The following is a 21,658-nucleotide window of genomic DNA, read 5'->3' as shown; positions in this document are numbered from 1 at the left end:
ACTTTGAGTTTTCAAAACAATTTTGACAGAGCAGAAACAACAAATAGCTAATATGTGTAAAGAATGGTACAAAAACATAAAGCTCTATAAAACTAAAAAAACATATTAGGCTTTTCATGTTCATTTATTAGTAAAGTAGCTATTTTAAAAATTAAACTATATGAATAAGAGGGAGAAACAGGAAGCTCAAAGGTGGTAGAAGCACTGGGTTGAGAAGATCCCGTGGAGGAGGGCATGGCAACCCACTCCAGTATTCTTGCCTGGAGAATCCCACGGACACAGGAGCCTAGCAGGCTACAATCCATGGAGTTGTTAAGACTTGGACACCACTGAGCAACTTTCACTTCATTTCACTTCTATGAAAAGATCAAATGTATTTATGCTAAGCGATTCTATTAGGGTTCCTCAAAAACCTTACCTTTTCTAGATAGGTCTGCATGATGACTGCAGGATTTTCTAAGCAAGTTTCTGCTAACCAAGTGCCACAAACTCTTAGACATTCTGTGTATATAAGTTTTAAGTTGGGATCATTCTGTAAAGGAAAGCAAAGTCTTAAAATGTAATTCATTATCATGACTGTACAAAAATATCTTCCATGTAGGAAAAAAACAGGTTAAAAATGTCTTTCATCATTTGCTTTCAACTTACAACTATTTTAATAATTCCAAATATTTACCTTTATAAAATAATCATTCTCTACTACTAGTACTATTATTACTATTATTGAAACAACTCACATATATTGAGTACTTTTATATGATTGGCATTATTACTATATAAAATAATATATAATAATTCAGTTAATCCTCACAAGAATCCTATGAAATAAGAACAATTATTATCCTTAATTAGAAAACTACAACTGAAGTACAAAGAGGGTAGGTAACTTCAGGGTCCATCAGTTCAGTTCAGTTGCTTAGCTGTGTCCAACTCTTTGCGACCCTATGGACTGCAGCACGCCAGGCCTCCCTGTCCATCACCAACTCCTGGAGTTTACTCAACATCCTATCCATTGAGTCGGTGATGCCATTCAACTATCTCATCCTCTGTCATTCCCTTCTCCTCCTGCCTTCAATCTTTCCCAGTATCAGGGTCTTTTCCAATGAGTCAACTCTTCACATCAGGTGGCCAAAGGATTGGAGTTTCAGCTTCAACATCAGTCCCTCCAATGAACACTCAGGATTGATCTCCTTTAGGATGGACTGGATAGATCTCCTTGCAGTCCAAGGGACTCTCAAGAGTCTTCTCCAACACCACAGTTCAAAAGGATCAATTCTTCGGCCCTCAGCTTTCTTTACAGTCCAACTCTCACATCCATACATGACTACTGGAAAATCCATAGCTTTGACTAGATGGACCTTTGTTGGCAAAGTAAAGTCTCTGCTTTTTAATATGCTAAGTTTGTCATAGCTTTTCTTCCAAGGAGCAGGGTCTTTTAATTTCATAGCTGCCAAAACCATTTGCAGTGATTTTGGAGCCCCAAAACACAAAGACAGACACTGTTTCTCCTGTTTTCCCATCTATTTGCTATGAAGTGATGGGACTGGATGCCATGATCTTAGTTTTCAGGGTCCATACTGTTAAGCAATATTTAAAAAATCATACCATGTGAGCTCCCAGGGCTTGGTATAATGATACATTCTCTAATAAAGGAGGATGTTCTACAAGTTTCCATTATCCAAAAGTACAAAATGTTGATATTCACCTAGTAGGTATATGTCAGAGGGATATCACTGAGTCCAAACCTTTAAAATACTTCATGATTCCTACAAATGCTGCTAAATTTGTCCATCATATGCTGGAGACAGAGTTGAAGAAGCAATCAAGTTTATAACAACTAATATAAAATATATATGTACATTATAGGTAATGGTAGATAAAATATCAGATGTGATGTTTTCAGGGTCTTTGAATTGACCACCTAATTATTTCAACTTGCCTTTTAAAAAAAGTTTTATTCTCTTATGCATTTCCTCTTGCACTTTTTGTCATTTCAGATCTATAGTGTCTATTTCATCTTTGTTTCCCACACACCCTCCTTGATTACTGTAGAAAGTTTTAAAAAAATAAGGCTTATAATTGGGATGAATTAATCTATGATGAGATGGACTGATAGAAATGTTGTAAATAGGAAAACTGAATACTGTCTAAACTTTTACAAATACTAATTTTCAAGACTCCTTTTTATAATTTCTTGTTCATGGATCAGTAATTTCAAATCTTTAATAAAATTAGTAATTATATTAAATTTTATTTAAAATATTATAAAGCACAGTAATCTTTCTTATTACAGTAAAAACTAATTCAACCAATAGAAAAAAAGTGAACCTCTGTACAACTGGCATCCAGCTTCTTGATCATTTGCTTGAGAATACTCAGGGCAAGACTCTGTTCCTTTTTTGCCCAGAATACTTGTGCCTCCTCCAGTTGCCACTCAGAGACTCCACTACTAGCTGAATTATACTGTTTAATTTGAAATATTGCCCTTTCAGGGAGCTGAAATGAAAATAAAAAATGGAAATAAACATTTTTACTATTACTACTACTACTTCTACTACTACTGATAAAAGCAGTAAGGACTTGACAATTTTTAAGATTGTCTTGTAAGTGCATCTCTGCCTTCCCTAGCCCCCATATCTGCCTATCTGTTTTTCTCTTTACATAGAGACACATATAATTATGTGTGTGTTTATACACAGTATATACAATCACTGAAATGTTATACATATAGAAAGTTAGGTAGCTCCTCATTATTTAACCAGGAAATTGAGGATTAGAGAAAGACTTGTGCAAGACTCAAATTCAGGTCTAATTCCAAAAGGAGAAATCTTAAACAACTATGCTATACAATGTTATAATAGCAATCTGTCTCTCAATGACATTTCTTTTTACTTATGCTTTCTATTTTCTAGGTAATAAAAAGGCAAGGTCAACGAGTGAGATGACATAGTTTTAAATCTGATTACCTGTGTGTTCTTGAAAGTTCGGGCTAATACAGAGAGTTCTACGAGATGCTTGGTGAGAATGTCCTTCAAACACTCTCTTTGGGAGTTTTCCATTTCCTTTTCCATCAAGATCTCCAAAATGACTGTGCGTAGGGCCATTATAGGCTCCTGAAAACTAAAATCACTGTCTTTGAGAAGCTGGGAATGTTTCCACCACTTCATGTACACTTCAGAGGGCTGCCTATCTGTTACCGATCTGAAAGCCAAACCACAAGGTTCACATTAGCAACAGAAATGAAAAAAGGGTGCTATTATGCAGGTTCTAAAACTTAAGATTTAATAAACACTAAAGGAATTTTTGCAGCAACATGACTGGAACTTCTAAAATAAACCAAAAGAAGAATCAAAGTTTAGAAATCTACAATATGGTCAGACCTCGGAAGGTCAGTCAGCAGAGAACCCAACAGACGATGAACATTTTAAAATTTTCTTTCTTTTTAAAATTGAAGCATAGTTGATTTACAATACTATAGTAGTTTCAGGTATATAGAAGAGCGATTCAATATTTTTATATAGATGCTACTTTTAAGGTATTCTTAAAAATACTCTTCAACCTCGCAAAAAGCAGCACTTTTAAATTACCATTCTTCTGAAATGAGAACGCATTTATCAGGCCTCTCATTCAGAACATCTACACCTCTAGTACAACTTCAATGATCCTCAAAGAGGACCGTCACCAAGGAAATGAAATAAACTCATTATCTACCGTACCCATCAGGCACAGGGCATGACTCTGCAAAACTGTAGCTATTAAAGCAAGCACAATCCAATGAAGGAAATGCTGGCATCTGGCAAAGGTTTCATATACCAATATTATTTATTAAAGGAAGAGAAAATACATCTTGTACAATTAGTTCATATGAGCAGAGTGCTTCCCAGGTGTTCAAATTAAGCAATACTGTCCAATCCTTCAGGAGTACTATACGGGGAGAAATCAAGATAAATGAAGCAGGGAAACTAAGATGATGACCTTAAGGTGATGTAGGAAATGAAAGTTCTTTTAGTTGCTTGATGAAGAACGAAACAGTAACACAAACTCACAGGAACCAAAACTTTAATTCCTCCCAAAATGATCTTAAGAGCAGCAAGTCTCAAATTTTTTAATCTCAGGAAATCCTTTATACCAGCACTCCCCAACCTTTTTGGTACCAGGGATGGGTTTTGTGGAAGACAATTTTTCCACAAACTGGGGAGCTGGTGGGGTGGATGGTTTTGGGTTGATTCTCATAAGAGCTCATAACCTAAATATCTTGCATGTGCAGTTCAGTAGGGTTCGTGCTCCTATGAGAATCTAAGGCTCCTGCATGCGAACCTTGAGGAAAGGTTGTAAATACAGATGAAGCCTCACTTGCTTGCCTGCTGGCTCACCTTCTGCTGCGCGGCCTGGTTCCTAACATGACATAGCCCGGGGTTTGGGGACCCCTGCTTTACACTCTTACAAATTATGGAAGACTCCTAAACAGCTTTCATTTACAGTTCAGTTCAGTTCAAGTCGCTCAGTCCTGTCCGACTCTTTGACCCCATGAACTGCAGCATGCCAGACCTCCCTGATTATACTTATTAATATTTGGGCTTCCCTAGGGGCTCAGACGGTAAAGAATCTGCCTGCAATGCAGGAGACCTGGGTTCAATCCCTGCATTAGGAAGATCCTCTGGGGGAGGAAATGGATACCCGCTCCAGTACTCGTGCCTGGAGAATTCCATGGATAGCAGAGCCTGGCAGGCTAAAGTCCAAGGGGTCACAAAGAGTCAGACACGACTGAGTGACTAAACATTTTCACTATTAATATTTACCTTATTAGAAACTAAAACTGAGAAAAATCTAACATGTATTAAAATTTATTTCAAAATAAGAATAATAAATCAACTAAGTATCACACAAAGTTTAGTGAGAAGAGCACTATTTCACATTTCTATGAATCTCTTTGATGTCTGGCTTAATGGAGACACTTGAATTCTCATCTCAGATTGTGCATTTAGTTTGCTGTGCTATGATGTTTGGTTAGAGAATGTGAGGAAAATCTAGCCTTATATAGATACAGAAAAGGCAGGAAGATGATAACAGTCTTTTCAAATAATTGTAGCTATTCTCTGATACCGCACCAAAATGTCACTATACATCATGAAAGAATGAAAGCAAAAAAAAAAATTTTTTTTTCCTATAATTTTAACAATAGTTTTAATTTCCTGAACCCCTGAATGGATCTTAGGGCCTGCAGGATCTCTACACTACATTTTGTGAACTGCTATACTAGAACCTAGGTATTTGTTACCAATTCGTCAAACTTTTCTTCTTTAAAATTCCCTAGCAGAGAAAGATCCAGAAATACTGCAAAGTGTATTCCTTTCCACTATTATAAGGGGCAATCTCCCTTAAACATTCCATATTCATTAACATTGACTGTTTACTAAGAATTAGTCACCACGAAATAGCAATAGGGATACAAGAAGAAATAAGTCCCACTTTTAGGGATCTTCTAGTATAGCATGGCAGAGTATACATAAAGTAACAGTAATGCAATGCAGTACTAAAACAGTGGAGTATATATAATATGCTATGATAAAAAACATGAGGAAATAATTTCATCTGGGGTAGAACAGGGGAAAAGCTGTAAAGAGAAAAACACAAAGTTAAATTTAAAAACTTGAATTTTTATAGTGAGTATTTTTGAAAATGTTTATTTTAACAAGATCACAGATCATTAGGTCAACTAACTTATACTGTGATAAAAGGAAAGGAACCTATGGCTGGTCTCTATACAGCTTTTATGTTTTAAAGTCACTTTGGTAACAGGTTGTGCTTAGGGATACATAGTCATTTGAATCACATACCTTGAGAAAAGTTCTCCAATGTTTTCAAGCTCTCCAATGGCCTGCAATCTGCTAAGTGTAGGGTAGAGGGAATACACAGACTCAAGACTGCCCTTACACAACTCTTCCACTTCTTTAACTCTAGTAGCAGAAAAGACAAGACACTTGAAAACTAAGATAAAATTTTTTTTACAGATGATAAAAGTTGAGTTCTCATTATAGACCTGTGTCTTGATTTAATAATAGCAATATTCAGAAGCACCAGCATAAGTTAGTGGAAACAAAGTAAGCCTTGGAATTGTATGGACTGAGATCTAAATTCTAGTTTTAACAGTAATGACTGTATAACTTTGCGCACATTACTGGATTCCTCTGAAACAAAGTTTTTTCACTTCCAGAATTATTTTGAAGGTTAGAGAATACATACAGAAAAAGTCTAACAAAGTAGCCACCACACGATAAGCATTTAAATGGTAGTATTACTTCTGTAAAAAAATACAGGATTTATTAGGTCACAACTACTGTTAACCAAAAAACGTTACATTTGTTTAGCCTGTTATAGTTAAGCTCTTTTTTGTGTATTATCTCATTTGTGCCTTTAAGTACTAACTCATTTTACAAAAAGAACATTAAATGCTAAGAGAGGTAAATGACACACAACCACTAGAGACACGATTAAAATTCTCAGTACATTTGTCCAGGAAGAGAACCAAGGGATGGGAAACAATAAGACTTTTCAGGGTTCAGCATAAATAATGGATCACGGTTCCAAAAGGAAATTTTATTTTTAAAGATAGCATATATTTGAACACATAAGCAAAGAAAAATGTATTATATAAGAAAAAAAAAAAGCTCATATAAGTACCTAATGTATGAGAATGCTCTTACATTTAAAACAAAAAATTTAAAGGTAACAATGGTTATATATATATAAACATGTGTGTACACATACGTGTGTGTATATATATATATGTATATATATTTGTCAAGTGTCTGTTAAAGAATTCTTTCATATAAAGCATTCAAAATATGAAGATACAGAAAACAATTGTTAAGACAGGAACACTCGTAGTTCTTATGCAAACATGTTTGCAAAAGATAAAATTCATCTGAGCACTCATTTCTCAGATGTAGAAAAGCTATGAAATTGTCAACTGTTGAATATTTCCTCCCACTTTGGGAATTCTGAGTTTCAACACTGATTCGTATGAATTATGAATTACACAAGTAATTTTTTTTGAGGGAGTCAAGGGAATGACAAAAAACAACCTGACCACAGCTATTAGGTCCTTATCCTTTCACCAGTGTAAATCTTTGTGCTGAAAGTATTCTTTAGGTTTTCAGAAAAGCAGCAATGATCAAAAACAATAACTCTTTCTTTTTACAATACCTGGCATGTTTGAGACTTTCATAAAAAGTGGAGAATTCTCTGTCTCTTAGAGATTGCAGAGCATTGTACAACAACTCGTGGTAACTGGTTCTTTCCATTTCTTTGCTGTGAAATAATTTAAAAATCAGAGAAAAGAAATTTTTAAAAACAGAGAATCCTGGTGTATGTGTATAAACAGCTTCACCAAGAGGCAAAATTTTAAGCTATAAGTAGAATTATCTCCATTTTAAAAATGCATTTCTAGAAAATTTGGTAAGAATCATGAAGAATTCTGTGGATCTTTAAATTCTTCAGGCAGAAAAAAGCAAATTTCTCAGATTTTTTTTCCCCTAGGCTCTAAACATGTTATATTCCCATTTATTTAGGAGATGAACACCTACTATGTGTCTAGTACTAGTCACCAGGTTCTAGATGCAGTGAGTCCATTAGTAGACAAGTCAGATCAGGCCCCCATTCTCATGGAGTTTATGTTCCGGTTTGGAGATGGACAATAAATAAGAAAAATACCAGGACAAAAGACATGTAGAAAAGTAAAACAGGGTAACAAAACAAATGACTGAGTGGTTACTTTAGAATGGAAGGTCAGAAAAGATCTCTCTGAATATGCCACATTATTAAATTACAATCTGACAAGTAGCCACCTTCATGGTAAGAGGAAAAAAAAGAAGATATATATTTAAGGCTTTAGGTACAGTTTGGCCTAATGGAAAAAAAAAAAAAAAACAAGGAGGACTATGTGGCTGAAATACAGCATGCAAGGAGAAAAACAGCATACGGAGATTCAGAGGCAAGTAGGAATCAGCTCACAGAGTAAACTGTTTCTAAAATACAAATGCATACCTCTGATTTTACAGCAATCTAACAGTTTGAAATCTGACTTTCTAATTAATGAATTTTTTTTCTATGAAAGTGATTAAACATACAATTAATGTGATTTAATTATTCTTTGGTTTATATCATCAAAAGACTTTTACATGAATGCATAATCTTTTATTAGATTAGGTGCCTGGCTTTTCATTCAGAACACATGGGGACCTTACATGTAGGCTAAAGTAATTGTCTTCCTATGCTATTGATTTAGTAGTATTTTATATAAATTATTTCACAAATAAACAGTCTTTTGTGTACCATCCAGTCAATAAAAGGGCCAGCTGAATAAATAAAATGTTTGCAGCAGGTAGTGGGAAGGAAAATGCCTGACTTTCTCTTTGGATTTGTAAATAATACATGAGAAGATTCTCATGAGAAAAGAACTTTTATATTTCTCTTTTCAAAAATATCATGAGGGTAGAGGTGCAAAGAGAATGAAATTCAAGCCTGTGTACATTGCTTATTACTATGTTACTCAAACATTTAGCTTAACAGTATCTACAAAACATAAAAACACAACTCCCACTATAAAAACAGCTCATTGTTTATAACTAGAGAAATGGCAGTTTTAAATGTCTCAGTTCTTACTTGACAGAAATGCAGTGGTCCCACTGCATATTCCTCCATGCTACTTGGTAATGAAGTTCCTGTAGTTCAGCACACCACTCTTTATTTTCATGATCTAATCCTCTTAAATAGATGGAAAGAATATGGCAGAGTCCCAAATTCTGCAAGGCCTGAGCAGGAGTTAAAAAAAAAAAGTAAACAAATAACAATACTAGAGAAACAAAAAACAGCAATCAAACATAAAAAGTAAATTTCAAAATTTCAGTAGTTCACAATATCACTTAAAATCCCAAAATATTGTTTGTGTGTTCCCCCTAAAACATGAAGACAGAGCTCAAAGGGCTCTGACATTTGATAAAAGAATGGATAAGGAATATTAGCCAGGAATATTAGTAACAGAAATGATAACTTCTGGGACAAACTCTAGTTCAAACTATGAGAAATAGTTTACATGAGATTTTTCATACAAAGGAATTAATTCATGACCAGGCACACTGTATACAGTTCAAGAAATGTCTTCTATTGTTAGCTAAGATTATGACCAACAAATATATACTATCTTTTTAAAAAATTATTTTTAATATAAATTTATTTAATTGGAGGTTAATTACTTTACAATATTGTATTGATTTTGCCATACATCAACATGAATCTGCCACAGGTATACACGTGTTCCCCATCCTGACCGCCCCCTCCCTCCTCCCTCCCCATACTATCCCTCTGGATCATTCCAGTGCACCAGCCCCAAGCATCTAGTATCATGCATTGAACCTGGACTGGTGATTCATTTCATATATGATATTATACATATTTCAATGCCATTCTCCCAAATCATCCCACCCTCTCCCTCTCCCATAGAGTCCAAAAGACTGTTCTATACATCTGTGTCTCTTTTGCTGTCTCGCATACAGGGTTATCGTTACCATCTTTCTAAATTCCATATATGTGTGTTAGTATACTGTATTGGTGTTTTCTTTCTGGCTTACTTCATTCTGTATAATAGACTCCAGTTTCACCCACTTCATTAGAAAGGATTTAAATGTATTCTTTTTAATGGCTGAGTAATACTCCATTGTGTATATGTACCAATTTTTGGTAGAATTCAGCTGTGAAGCTGTCTGGGCCTGGGCTTTTGTTTGCTGGAAGATTTCTGATTACAGTTTCAATTTCTGTGCTTGTGATGGGTCTGTTAAGATTTTCTCTTTCTTACTGGTTCAGTTTTGGAAAGTTTTACTTTTATAAGAATTGGTCCATTTCTTCCACGTTTTCCATTTTATTGGCATATAATTGCTGATAGTAGTCTCTTATGATCCTTTGTATTTCTGTGTTGTCTGTTGTGATCTCTCCATTTTCATTTCTAATTTTATTGACTTGATTTTTCTCCCTTTGTTTCTTGATGAGTCTGGCTAATGGTTTGTCAATTTTATTTATCCTTTCAAAAAACCAGCTTTTAGCTTTGTTGATTTTTGCTATGGTCTCTTTTATTTCTTTTGCATTTATTTCTGCCCTAACTTTAAGATTTCTTTCCTTCTACTAACCCTGGGGTTCTTCATTTCTTCCTTTTCTAGTTGCTTTAGGTGTAGAGTTGGGTTATTTATTTGACTTTTTTCTTGTTTCTTGAGGTATGCCTGTATTGCTATGAACTTTTCCCTTAGCACTGCTTTTACAGTGTCCCACAAGTTTTGGGTCGTTGTGCTTTCATTTTCATTCATTTCTATGCATATTTTGATTTCTTTTTGATTTCTTCTGTGATTTGTTGGTTATTCAGAAGCGTGTGGTTCAGCCTCCATATGTTCGAATTTTTAATAGTTTTTCTCCTGTAATTGAGATCTAATCTTACTGCATTACGGTCACAAAAAATGCTTGGAATGATTTCTGTTTTTTTGAATTTACCAAGGCTAGATTTATGGCCCAGGATGTAACCTATCCTGGAGAACGTTCTGTGTACGCTTGAGAAAAAGGTGAAATTCATTGTTTTGGGGTGAAATGTCCTATAGATATCAATTAGGTCTAACAGGTCTATTGTATCATTTAAAGTTTGTGCTTCCTTGTTAATTTTCTGTTTAGTTGATCTATCCATAGGTGTGAGTGGGGTATTAAAGTCTCCCACTATTATTGTGTTATTGTTAATTTCCCCTTTCATACTTGTTAGCATTTGTCTTACATATTGCGGTGCTCCTAGGGTGGGTGCATATATAATTGTTTTATCTTCTTCTTGGATTGATCCTTTGATCATTATGTAGTGTTCTCCTTTATCTCTTTTCACAGCCTTTGTTTTAAAGTCTATTTTATCTGATATGAGTATTGCTACTCCTGCTTTCTTTTGGTCTCTATTCGCATGGAATATCTTTTTCCAGCCCTTCACTTTCAGTCTGTATATGTCCCTTGTTTTGAGGTGGGTCTCTTGTAGACAACATATATAGGGGTCTTGTTTTTGTATTCATTCTTCCAGTCTTTGTCTTTTGGTTGGGGCATTCAACCCATTTATGTTTAAGGTAATTATTGAGAAGTATGATCCCATTGCCATTTACTTTATTGTTTTGGGTTCGAGCTTATACACCCTTTTTTTGTTTCCTGTTTAGAGAATATCCTTTAGCATTTGTTGGAGAGCTGGTTTGGTGGTGCTGAATTCTCTCAGCTTTTGCTTGTCTGTAAAGCTTTTGATTTCTCCTTCATATTTGAATGAGATCCTTGCTGGGTACAGTAATCTGGGCTGTAGGTTATTTTCTTTCATCACTTTAAGTATGTCTTGCCATTCCCTCCTGGCCTGAAGAGTTTCTATTGAAAGATCAGCTGTTATCCTGATGGGAATTCCCTTGTGTGTTATTTGTTGTTTTTCCCTTGCTGCTTTTAATATTTGTTCTTTGTGTCTGATCTTTGTTAATTTGATTAATATGAGTCTTGGGGTGTTTTGCCTTCGGTTTATCCTGTTTGGGACTCTCTGGGTTTCTTGGACTTGGGTGATTATTTCCTTTTCCATTTTAGGGAAGTTTTCAACTGTTATCTCCTCAAGGATTTTCTCATGGTCTTTGTTTTTGTCTTCTTCTTCTGGGAATCCTATGATTCAAATGTTGGGACACTTAACACTGTCCTGGAGGTCTCTGAGATTGTCCTTATTTCTTTTAATTCGTTTTTCTTTTTTTCCTCTCTGATTCATTTATTTCTACCATTCTATCTTCTACTTCACCAATCCTATCTTCTGCCTCTGTTATTCTACTATTTGTTGCCTCCGGAGTGTTTCTGATCTCATTTTTTGCATTATTCATTATATATTGACTCTTTTTTATTTCTTCTAGGTCCTTGTTAAACCTTTCTTGCATCTTCTCAATCCTTGTCTTCAGGCTATTTATCTGTGATTTCATTTTGATTTCAAGATTTTGCATCATTTTCACTATCATTATTTGGAATTCTTTATCAGGTAGATTCCCTATCTCTTCCTCTTTGGTTTGGTGGGCATTTATCCTGTTCCTTTACCTGCTGGGTATTCCTTTGTCTCTTCATCTTGTTTATATTGCTGCATTTGGGGTGGCCTTTCTGTATTCTGGCAGTTTGTGGAGTTCTCTTTATTGTGGAGTTTCTTCGCTGTGGGTGGGGTTGTACAGGTGGCTTGTCAAGGTTTCTTGATTCGGGAAGCTTGTGAAGGTGTTCTGGGGGGTGGAGCTGGATTTCTTCTCTCTGGAGTGCAATGAAGTATCCAGTAATGTTATGAGATGTCAATGGTTTTGGAGTAACTTTGGGCAGCCTGTATATTGGAGCTCAGGGCTGTGTTCCTGTGTTGCTGGAGAATTTGCGTGGTGTGTCTTGCTCTGGAACTTGTTGGCCCGTGGGTGGTGCTTGGTTTCAGTGTAGGTATGGAGGCGTTTGATGAGCTCCTGTCGATTAATGTTCCCTGGAGTCAGGAGTTCTCCGGTGTTCTCAGGGTTTGGACTTAAGCCTCCTGCTTCTGATTTTCAGTCTTATTTTTACAGTAGTCTCTAGACTTCTCCTTCTATATAGCACCATAGATAAAACATCTAGGTTAAAGATGAAAAGTTTCTCCACAGTGAGGGACACCCAGAGAGGTTCAGAGTTACATGAGGAGGGAGTTAGAGGTGACCCGAATGAGATAAGGTGGAATCACAGCAAGCTAACCAGTAATCACTTCCTTATGGGCACTCCACCACTGGACCACTCAGAGATGTTCATGGAGTTATACAGAGAAGAGAAGAGGGAGGAAGGAGACAGAGGTGGCCAGGAGGATAAAAGGGGGGAATCAAAAGGAGAGAGGCAGATCCAGTCAGTAATCAGTTCCCTAAGTGTTCTCCACCGTCTGGAACACACAGAGATTCACAGAGTTGGGTAGAGAAGAAAGGGGGTAGGGAGGAGACAGAGGCGACCTGGTGGAGAAAAAGGAGAGTCCAAAGGTGGAGAGAGCAGTCAAGCCAGTAATCTCTCTCCCAAGTAAAAATGGGTACTGAAGATTGGGTTCTTACAGGTACAAAATTGATAACAAATACCAAAAAGCAAAGATTAAAAATCTAGAGTAGAGTTTGGAATTTCAAAAATACAATAATAGAGAAAAGAAGAAAAAAAGAAAGAGAAAAGAAAAAAAAGTCACAAAAATTATAAAATATATATATATATAAAGTTTGCTTTTAAAAAATAGGGTTTTTTTTTTTGCAAAGTAATAGTAGGTTATAAAAGTGAAAATTTAAGGAGTAATAGAGGACTTAACATTTTTTTTTAATTAAAAAAAAAGAATGATTGTAAAAATAGTAAAAATATATCTAGGACTTTTTCTGGTGTTGTTGTGGGTATTGTGGGGTCAGTTCATTTTCGGATAGTTCCTTGGTCTGGCTTATATTTCTCAAGATCTATAGGCCCTTTCCTATGTAGTCAGTACTAACGGCAGGGTTTTAATCTATTGCACCTGTCACTTCCAAGGTGGTTCCCTCTGTTTTAACTTCTTCTGTTTGCTGATCCCTTCAGTGTCTGATTTCCACCCTGACACAAAGTGGGTGGTGGTGGACACTTTTTTTAGGTTTAGGCTAACTTGTTCAGTCATGCTGTGGGGAGGGAGGGATGCTGCAAACACATAACACTGGCGTGTGCTCGCAGTGCCTCAGCCACACTGGGCCTGCCCCCACTCACGGTGCGTGTGCCCTCCCTGCCCACACTGCTCAGGCTCTAGGTTGCTCTGTGGGGAACCGTCCAGAGCCGGCCCTGGGCTGTATGCACCTCCCAGGTCTAAGCTGCTAAGGTTCATGCACTCCGGTAGTCCTCAGAGGCGCAGACTTTGGCCTGTGTTTTGTGCCCTTCCCAGGTCCAAGCAGCTCAGGTTGATGAGGTGTTTGGCAAGTGTGGTCACTGCAACTTATCGCCTTCCCCATCCCTGCCACTGGGTTTTCTGGGTGTACAACTGGCGCACCTTCTCTGGCGGATGTTGACCATCCAGAACCCCAAGAAGTCTTAGTTAGCAAAGAAGCCTGCTTGCAGTTTAGTAGATAACGTCTCTCTGGGGCTGCGATTGCCCCCTTCTGGCTCTGGCTGCCTGTCACCGGAGGGGGATGGTCTGTAGCCGGCTAGTTCTGTTCGGTCCTTTGTTCTGCGAGCGGGCCTGGCGGTGTCTTAGGTTAGGGCTTCTTGTGTGGTAGCTATCCCACAGTCTGGTTTGCTAGCCCAAGTTAGTTCCCTCAGATTGCCCTCGGGGCATTCAGGTCCAGTCCTTACTCTAAGCGGTGCAGCCCGTGCCTCCCTGACCATCCCCCACTCGCTAGTGGCAGGTGCAGGCGTCTGTGCTGCTTCTCCTCTGGGGGAGTAACCATTGGGCTTGTAATCTGTGGGTTTTAATTATTTATTTATTTTTCCTCCCAGTTATGTTGCCCTCTGTGCTTCCAAGGCTCACCACAGATTCAGCAGGGAGAGTGTTTCCTGGCATTTGGAAACTTATCTTTTTAAGACTCCCTTCCTGGGACAGAGCTCTGTCCCCACCTCTTTTATCTCTTTTTCTGTCTTTTATATTTTTCCCTACCTCCTTTCGAAGACAATGGGCTGCTTTTCTGGGTGCCTGATGTCCTATGCCGGCATTCAGAAGTTGTTTTATGGAATTTACCCAGCATTTAAATGTTCTTTTGATGAATTTGTGGGGGAGAAAGTGGTCTCCTCATCCTATTCCTCAGCCATCTTAGGAATGCCCTCCCACTTTCACTTTTTACTTTCATGCATTGGAGAAGGAAATGGCAACCCACTCCAGTGTTCTTGCCTGGAGAATCCCAGGGACGGGGAAGCCTGGTGGGCTGCCGTCTATGGGGTCACACAGAGTTGGACACGACTGAAGTGACTTAACAGCAGCAGCAGTTCTATACTATCTTTCAGGTCAGTCATTTGTCCAATTTACTTGTGTATCCTTCTGAGTATTAATCCCAGTGAAAGAAAAATAACCTTCAGTCTTAGCCTTGGAGTTCATCTGGTTATGTAAACAGTCCACTGATATACTGAAATAATCTGAGCACTACACAAGCAGTGCTTTACTAAAGCAGAAAAAAAGAGTACCTGAATTATTCCTGCCTGACGAGTTGATGAGGAGATTGTTGTCTCAAGGTCATATGTTACTAAGGCCTTCCCCCACATTGCTTCATGTTCATATGTTCGTAGTCTATAAGAGAAGAGTTTTTAAATGCCTTTGAGTTCTATATGCATGTAACTTCTTTCATAACAGAATTACTATAGCATTATCTATGAAAAAGCAATATACCTAGTAAGGGGTTGTAACATTTTCCCTCCACCACAGCCATAAAGACTATCTGGCTCTCCTATACTTCTGTAGATTTCTAAAAGCAGATCCTAAAAACAGAAAAAATTTTTTTTAAAAATTGAAGGGAAAAAATATCAGTTAATGAATTTAACAAATTTAAATTACATAACATGTTATAAAGGTAAAATATAATGATATTGAAATATATACTAAAGATATGGATTACCAATACAACAAACTGATCCGAGACAACAGAATGACTATGGACTACTTGAAAAGAATTGCTCACAATTTAATGAATTAGATAAGATATAAATCCCAACCTATGATGCTTCTAACATATGCAAAAAAGCCCATAAAAACAAAAGCAAACAATCCTGTCAACAGCTAAAACTGTACATGGGAAAATGAAGTTCTGCAAAGTCTTACTCTTCAAAAGTGAACTTGGTAAAAAAAAGTTGTAAGGTTTTCTTTGAAAGAAAATTCAAAGTTGCACTATGTAATAATTGGCAAAATGTGATATAAAGAATTGGTTTGAAGATTCAAACTTTGCAATAAAATTTACTCAGGAAAGAATTGATTCTGTTTAAAATAATCTCAGTAAAATAAAAATGAAAACAGAAAACAAAACAGAAAGAAGCAAAGGAAAAAAAAACAAAGAGAAATGACATTGCATAGAAAATTGATTAAGCACTTTAAATAACTTAATGGTAGTTGCTCCAGGAAATATTTTCTAAATACAAACTGATATTGGCATGTTTATCATTCTAATCAAATTGTTTCTATTCATAAGGATGAAATCAAGCCCACAAGTGTTGGAACATTTAGTCCTGAAGCTAGCACAGTACCTGGAGCACAGGAGATACTCCAAAAACTCAGAAAAGAGGATAAAACTATAAACTAGCAAAATAGAGGAGAAAAATCAGGAAAACAGTATCAAAAAGGCAGACAGAATGTATTTCAAGTAAGGCACAGTTGATGGTGTTAAGTGTTAAGTCAAATTAAGGAAGAGGCTGAATGAAAGGTGAGGACTAGACTTAGTAACATCAAGTTTATGAGTGACATTAGCAGGTGCTATTCAGTGGAAATTGAAACCTTCTTTCACAAGGTTTGGCTGTGATGGGAAGGGAGAAAAAAGGGTGTCACATTAAAGAGATCAAAAGGAAAAGGGAAATGATTCTATGTTCATTTGAAGGAAAATGTTTTTAATAAGAAGAGTCTGAAATGTTTGAATATATTGAGAAGAAGCATGGCACAATAAAAAAATAAAGTTCTTGACAGTTGAAAAACAAAGCACAGAAAAAAAGACAGCAGGAGAAACTGTTTCTCCGCTTTAACAAAAGGAAAGATTACAATGGGAGCAGACAGATGCAGGAAGATTTCTGTTTGACAGTGTCATATGGTGGCACTTCCTATCTATGTCCCCTATTTTGTTTAAGAAGTAGGAGACACAGTGAAAGCAGAGAAGAGAACATCAGAGATGTAAGCAAACTGAAGAAGATCAAACTCATTTTAAAGGAAGAAAGGTCAAATTAAGAGTCAAATTTAAATTTTTAAATTTAAAAATTTATAGAAGAAGCAATCTGCCCTGAGATGTGATATACAATAAACAAGTAAACAAATAAAAATATAAATGTTAAGTGCTATGAAGAAAATAAACAGAGTACTGTAGCAGAAAAATATATGGTATAATTCACCCTATGAGATAGGTGGTTGTACTTTCATCTTTCTGATAAAGGAGCTCAAAGTTGAAAAGATTAAGTAATTTCTGGAAGATTATACAACTAAGGAATAAGGATAGAACTCATTTGCCTAATCCAAGGCCTAAGCTTCAAACCATGAATTTAACATATTTGACAGTCCAAAAAGTAACTTCAGTTTGAAAATCAAATGACAAATCTATATAGTCTTTATAACAAAACAATAGTCTAAAGTGTAAAACAAATATTAACATTTATAATAAAGTCTATAATATATACCTGTAAACTTATCCCAGTTTCTTCCTTACTTTTTTCACTCAAACTGGAAATAGTTGTATTTTGGCTTCCTTCTTCAAATGTAAGACTTCTGTTTGTCACAAGAGCATCTCTTTTAATGGGAATATACTATTTTGAGACTTGCTAATATGTATACCATAAACTTTGAAAGAAAAAACTAACAAAGGTTACAAATAAAATATAATAAACCATTTATACTTGAAAACAATACCAAGCCTAGAATAGAAAAGGAATTTGTGAGTATTAGGTCTTTGAATGAAAATTACATTTTAACCACAGTCTCATTTATGGAAAAGCAATATGCCAAAATATACTTATTTTTACAGAGCTTAAAAATAGAGCAGAAGCCCTTGAGTTCAATTCCTAAATGTTCTGTCAGTGATTTAACCTGAAGTTTAACCTCACTGGGGCTTCCCTAGTGGCCCAGAGGGTAGAATCTGCCTGCGATGTGGGAGACCTGGGTTTTGATCCCTGGGTCAGGAAGATCTCCCAGAGAAGGGAATGACTACCCACACCAGTATTCTTGCCTGGATAATTCCACAGACTGAGGAGCCTGGCAGGCTATAGTCCATGGGGTTCAAAAGAGTCGGACACGAATGAGCGACTTAACACTTACTTACTTAACCTCATTAATAAACACAGGCATGCAAATTAAGACCACACCTGAGATACCACTTAACACTTGATAATTTGGCAAAACTTAAGAAATCTGATAGTGTTGAAAAGGAAGTGGACCAGTAGAACCACAGGTAATAAGTGACAGAATTAGAACTCAGATTTGTCTACATTTTGCTATTAACTAACTTGAATAGGAAACCTAAGAGAGCAATTCACTTTTGTGACCTGATACGTTTGTAAACTATTGATTTGTATTTTGCTTTTATACTTTTCCTGATCACTTTAGATTTACCAAATTCTCAGTTCACCTGAGTCACTGAAGAAAATCAGCATTCCCTACCCTTTCTATGGGAAAGGGAATACCCACTCCAGTACTCTTGCTTGGAGAATCCCATGGACAGAGGAGCCTGCCAGGCTACAGTCCATGGGGTTGCAAGAGTTGGACATGACTTAGTGACTAAACCACCACCACCCTTTCTATACACCTCATGTCTGTTTGCCCTCCCTTGTCCGTTAGGCATTTGAAAAACAAAAAATCAGATTGTCAAAGCAAACAGCAAGTCCCATTTATGAAGCACTTCTCCCCTAAAGCTAACCAAAATAAAATCCAGGCACCTTTGCTTGTTAAACAAGCAATTTTGCAAAAGTTTGCCACATTCTATATAATCACTTATTCTCAAATTAAAAGAGCTTTTATTTATACTCAGGTAAGAACTGTTATTCACCCCTGATTAGTAAAAAATGTTATTCTATGGCACCAAGATACTGAGGTACACTCACATTAAAATTACTACAAAGTATGCAGGGTTTCTGCCAAATTTTTAAGACCTAAAGTAGTCAAAAATCAATTTCTTAGTCATTTCACTTATCTTTATACAAAGTAAAGTCTTAAGCGTTCACAAACATGTCAATTACACATTATACATATGATCTACACACTGTCAATTTTGGGGGGTATTTTAATAAAATCTAGAAATTACATTCCAATTCTATTAAGCTATAGTTTATAAGTATACTGATATATAAGGGTATACTGATCACACTGTAGATTTTTAACAGTTTTTAATTGAAAAGGAGAAATTAAATGAGAGCATTAAGCGAACCAGTCTGAGTCTACTAAATTAATCATATCTGAACTAGGATCTGAACTCTGGTGCCTGGTTTTCCACAATCCAAAAACCATACTGCTTTCAGCTTAATGATAATCCAAAATAGAGATTATAGGTAGCAAGCATAAGAAATGCATCAATATAACACTTCTTTGCTATTTCAATTTTGTAGTATGAGTGATTTCATGGTGGGAAAGTGAGGCTAACTATAAACATAAATATTTACTGTAAAGCAATTATTCTCCAATTTAAAATTAATTAATTAATTAAAAAAATAAACACTAAGCTATTTCAAATGAACGAAGATTTGAGGAAGGCCATTCGGACAGTAAACTGTATTTTTTACTCTTCAAGTTTCTTGGCTACTTTTTGCTTTTTTCTATTATCTAATATTATACTTGTTAAACTCTTATGAGAGTTCTAACTCAGAGGAAAAGCAAAGTAAAGAAGTAGGAATCCAGGCAGACACCAAAACAATGAAAGCAATTTAGTCACAGAAAGCAATCAGGTTACATTACTTCTAGTCAGTAAGTAAAATGGATCTTGAATAAAGTGGGAGAACAGTGGTAAACTTAATTTAAAATTAGGGAATCATTCAACCATTTGAAAAATAATTATTGATCACTTACATAAAGTTCCCAATGCTAATTACTACAGGGAATACAGAGAAAAGTAAGGATGATCTCTGTCCTCCAGAAGTTTATCTGTATAATTTTTATAATTATTGAGTAATAAACATCTCTAGTTCAGGGCAGAATTGCTTATTTCTTTAACATACTTTTATTATCTTTCTCCTTAAAAGGTAGAAAGTGCTTATTTAAATTATCTTTTAAATGGGAGAGTGGTAGTAAAACACATCTTTAATATATACTTTTAATGAAACAAATTCAACACCAATTTTACAAACCAAAACTTCCAAATCCCGTTACCTTTTCTCTTGATCATCCAAGTTCTTCTTATCTGCATAGATTTCTGCATAGAGCAATGCTGTAAAATGAGCAGCACAAGACTGAGCTACTTTGGCAACCTCTAGATAATTCAACTCCAGCCAGAAAGCATCATCAAAAACTGTTCCTGAAGAAGGTCTAAAGAAAAAATTTAAATATAGTCACATCCATTTCTTTAACTTACATACCAAAAGTATGCTGATATAGAATACAATGGTAGCCAATGCTAGTTAAAAAGAAAATTACATTCAAATAACCAAAAACTACATATCCCCAATATATAACAATAAACACCTAAGATAATACAGAGTTCCAGCACTCTTTTTGGATCACATACCTATTAGAAAATCTGATAAAAGCTATGGACCATCATCCCATAAAATTTTGAGGTTCATACTTGCCCCTCACCAAGGGATCCATGGACCACAGGCTAAGAATAGGCTATACAGTATACAGTAAAAATACATACACAAGTCGTATTAAATGATCAATTTAATGAAAATATTGTTCTTCTAAGACACTTTTACACGTCATTCCTATTAGTTATTTTTCTTCTCAGCTAGTTGCCTAGGTTGAGGTTATTTAACAAAAATTTTCCATGGTTATAACAGTAGGCCCTAATTGGAAGGGATGATATTATCTTTCTCAAAACAATTTTATAGAGATGCGACAAGGCAGTAGTTAAGAAAATTGGTATTAAAGCAGGAAACTCTAGCTAAGTTCAAATCCAGCTGGGTTACCTACTATAAGCTGTATGAATTTTGGAATGTAACTTCTTAAGCCTCAGTTTCTTCATTTGCAAAACCAGGAAATAATATATACCTCAGAGAACAGCTGTAATGAGCAAATAATGTTTATAAAGCTGATGAATAAAGTACCTATCACATAGCCAAGACTTTTAACTATAGCTATTCTGAGAAACCAGTCCTAAAGGAAATCAGTCCTGAGTGTTCATTGGAAGGATTGATGTTGAAGCTGAAACTCCAATACTCTGGCCACCTGATGCGAAGAGCTGACTCATTTGAAAAGGCCCTGATGCTGGGAAAGATTGAAGGTGGGAGGAGAAGGGGACAACAGAGGATGAGATGGTGGGATGGCATCACTGATTCAATGGACATGAGTTTGCGTAAACTCCGGGAGTTGAGATGGACAGGGAGGCCTGGTGTGCTATAGTCCATGGGATCACAAAGAGTCAGGCATGACTGAGCGACTGAACTGAACTGATTCCGAGAAACATGAACCTGAACTCAAGTCCTTACTCTGTATTCTATGTCCCAGCCATATTCTCTCAAGAATCTTCTTTAAGGCCTTATTTAGAATAAAAACTTAATATTGAGAAATTTTATCTTCTTGAAAGCTAACCAAAGTAAATACTTCTCTAACTCAATGGTAAATATAAAATGAATAATTCAGAGGTGAAACTGCCTCCCAACACTGAGAAAAGAGATGCTGCCAGTTAAAGTTTTGAATGGGGTTTCTCACAAGAGGATTCAATATAAAACAATACAGTGAATCAGTAACTTTCTAACCAGAAACACAGACACTGAAAGGCCAAAGACTTCTTTTTCTAAGCATGAGATGGCAAGCATGAGGAGGATACAGAGGAGTAAA

At 36.1% G+C, this 21,658-nt stretch overlaps 1 protein-coding gene across 6 annotated transcripts in view; it reads right to left on the bottom strand.

Annotated features, from left to right (window-relative positions):
• The window catches only part of ATM (ATM serine/threonine kinase), a 156,026-nt gene that overhangs the window by 37,394 nt on the left and 96,974 nt on the right, over positions 1-21,658 (bottom strand). For 3 of the 6 annotated variants that reach the window (XM_015100899.4, XM_042232883.2, XM_042232885.2), the window contains exons 40-49: positions 20,030-20,185; positions 17,356-17,464; positions 15,377-15,465; positions 15,175-15,277; positions 8,665-8,813; positions 7,207-7,311; positions 5,838-5,957; positions 2,967-3,201; positions 2,329-2,496; positions 419-532 (exon numbers count right to left, since the gene is read on the bottom strand). In XM_015100899.4, the coding sequence (XP_014956385.3) occupies positions 419-532; positions 2,329-2,496; positions 2,967-3,201; positions 5,838-5,957; positions 7,207-7,311; positions 8,665-8,813; positions 15,175-15,277; positions 15,377-15,465; positions 17,356-17,464; positions 20,030-20,185 (1,348 nt within the window). The remainder of the gene's footprint in view (positions 1-418; positions 533-2,328; positions 2,497-2,966; positions 3,202-5,837; positions 5,958-7,206; positions 7,312-8,664; positions 8,814-15,174; positions 15,278-15,376; positions 15,466-17,355; positions 17,465-20,029; positions 20,186-21,658) is intronic. The other 3 variants (XM_042232886.2, XM_060399689.1, XM_060399690.1) reach the window with 1 other exon arrangement.

The sequence above is a fragment of the Ovis aries genome, chromosome 15 (genome assembly GCF_016772045.2).
Source record: "Ovis aries strain OAR_USU_Benz2616 breed Rambouillet chromosome 15, ARS-UI_Ramb_v3.0, whole genome shotgun sequence".
Taxonomy (NCBI): Eukaryota; Metazoa; Chordata; class Mammalia; order Artiodactyla; family Bovidae; genus Ovis; species Ovis aries.
The sequence above is the reverse complement of the archived record's forward strand: the minus strand, read 5'-3'. Positions and strand labels throughout refer to the sequence as shown.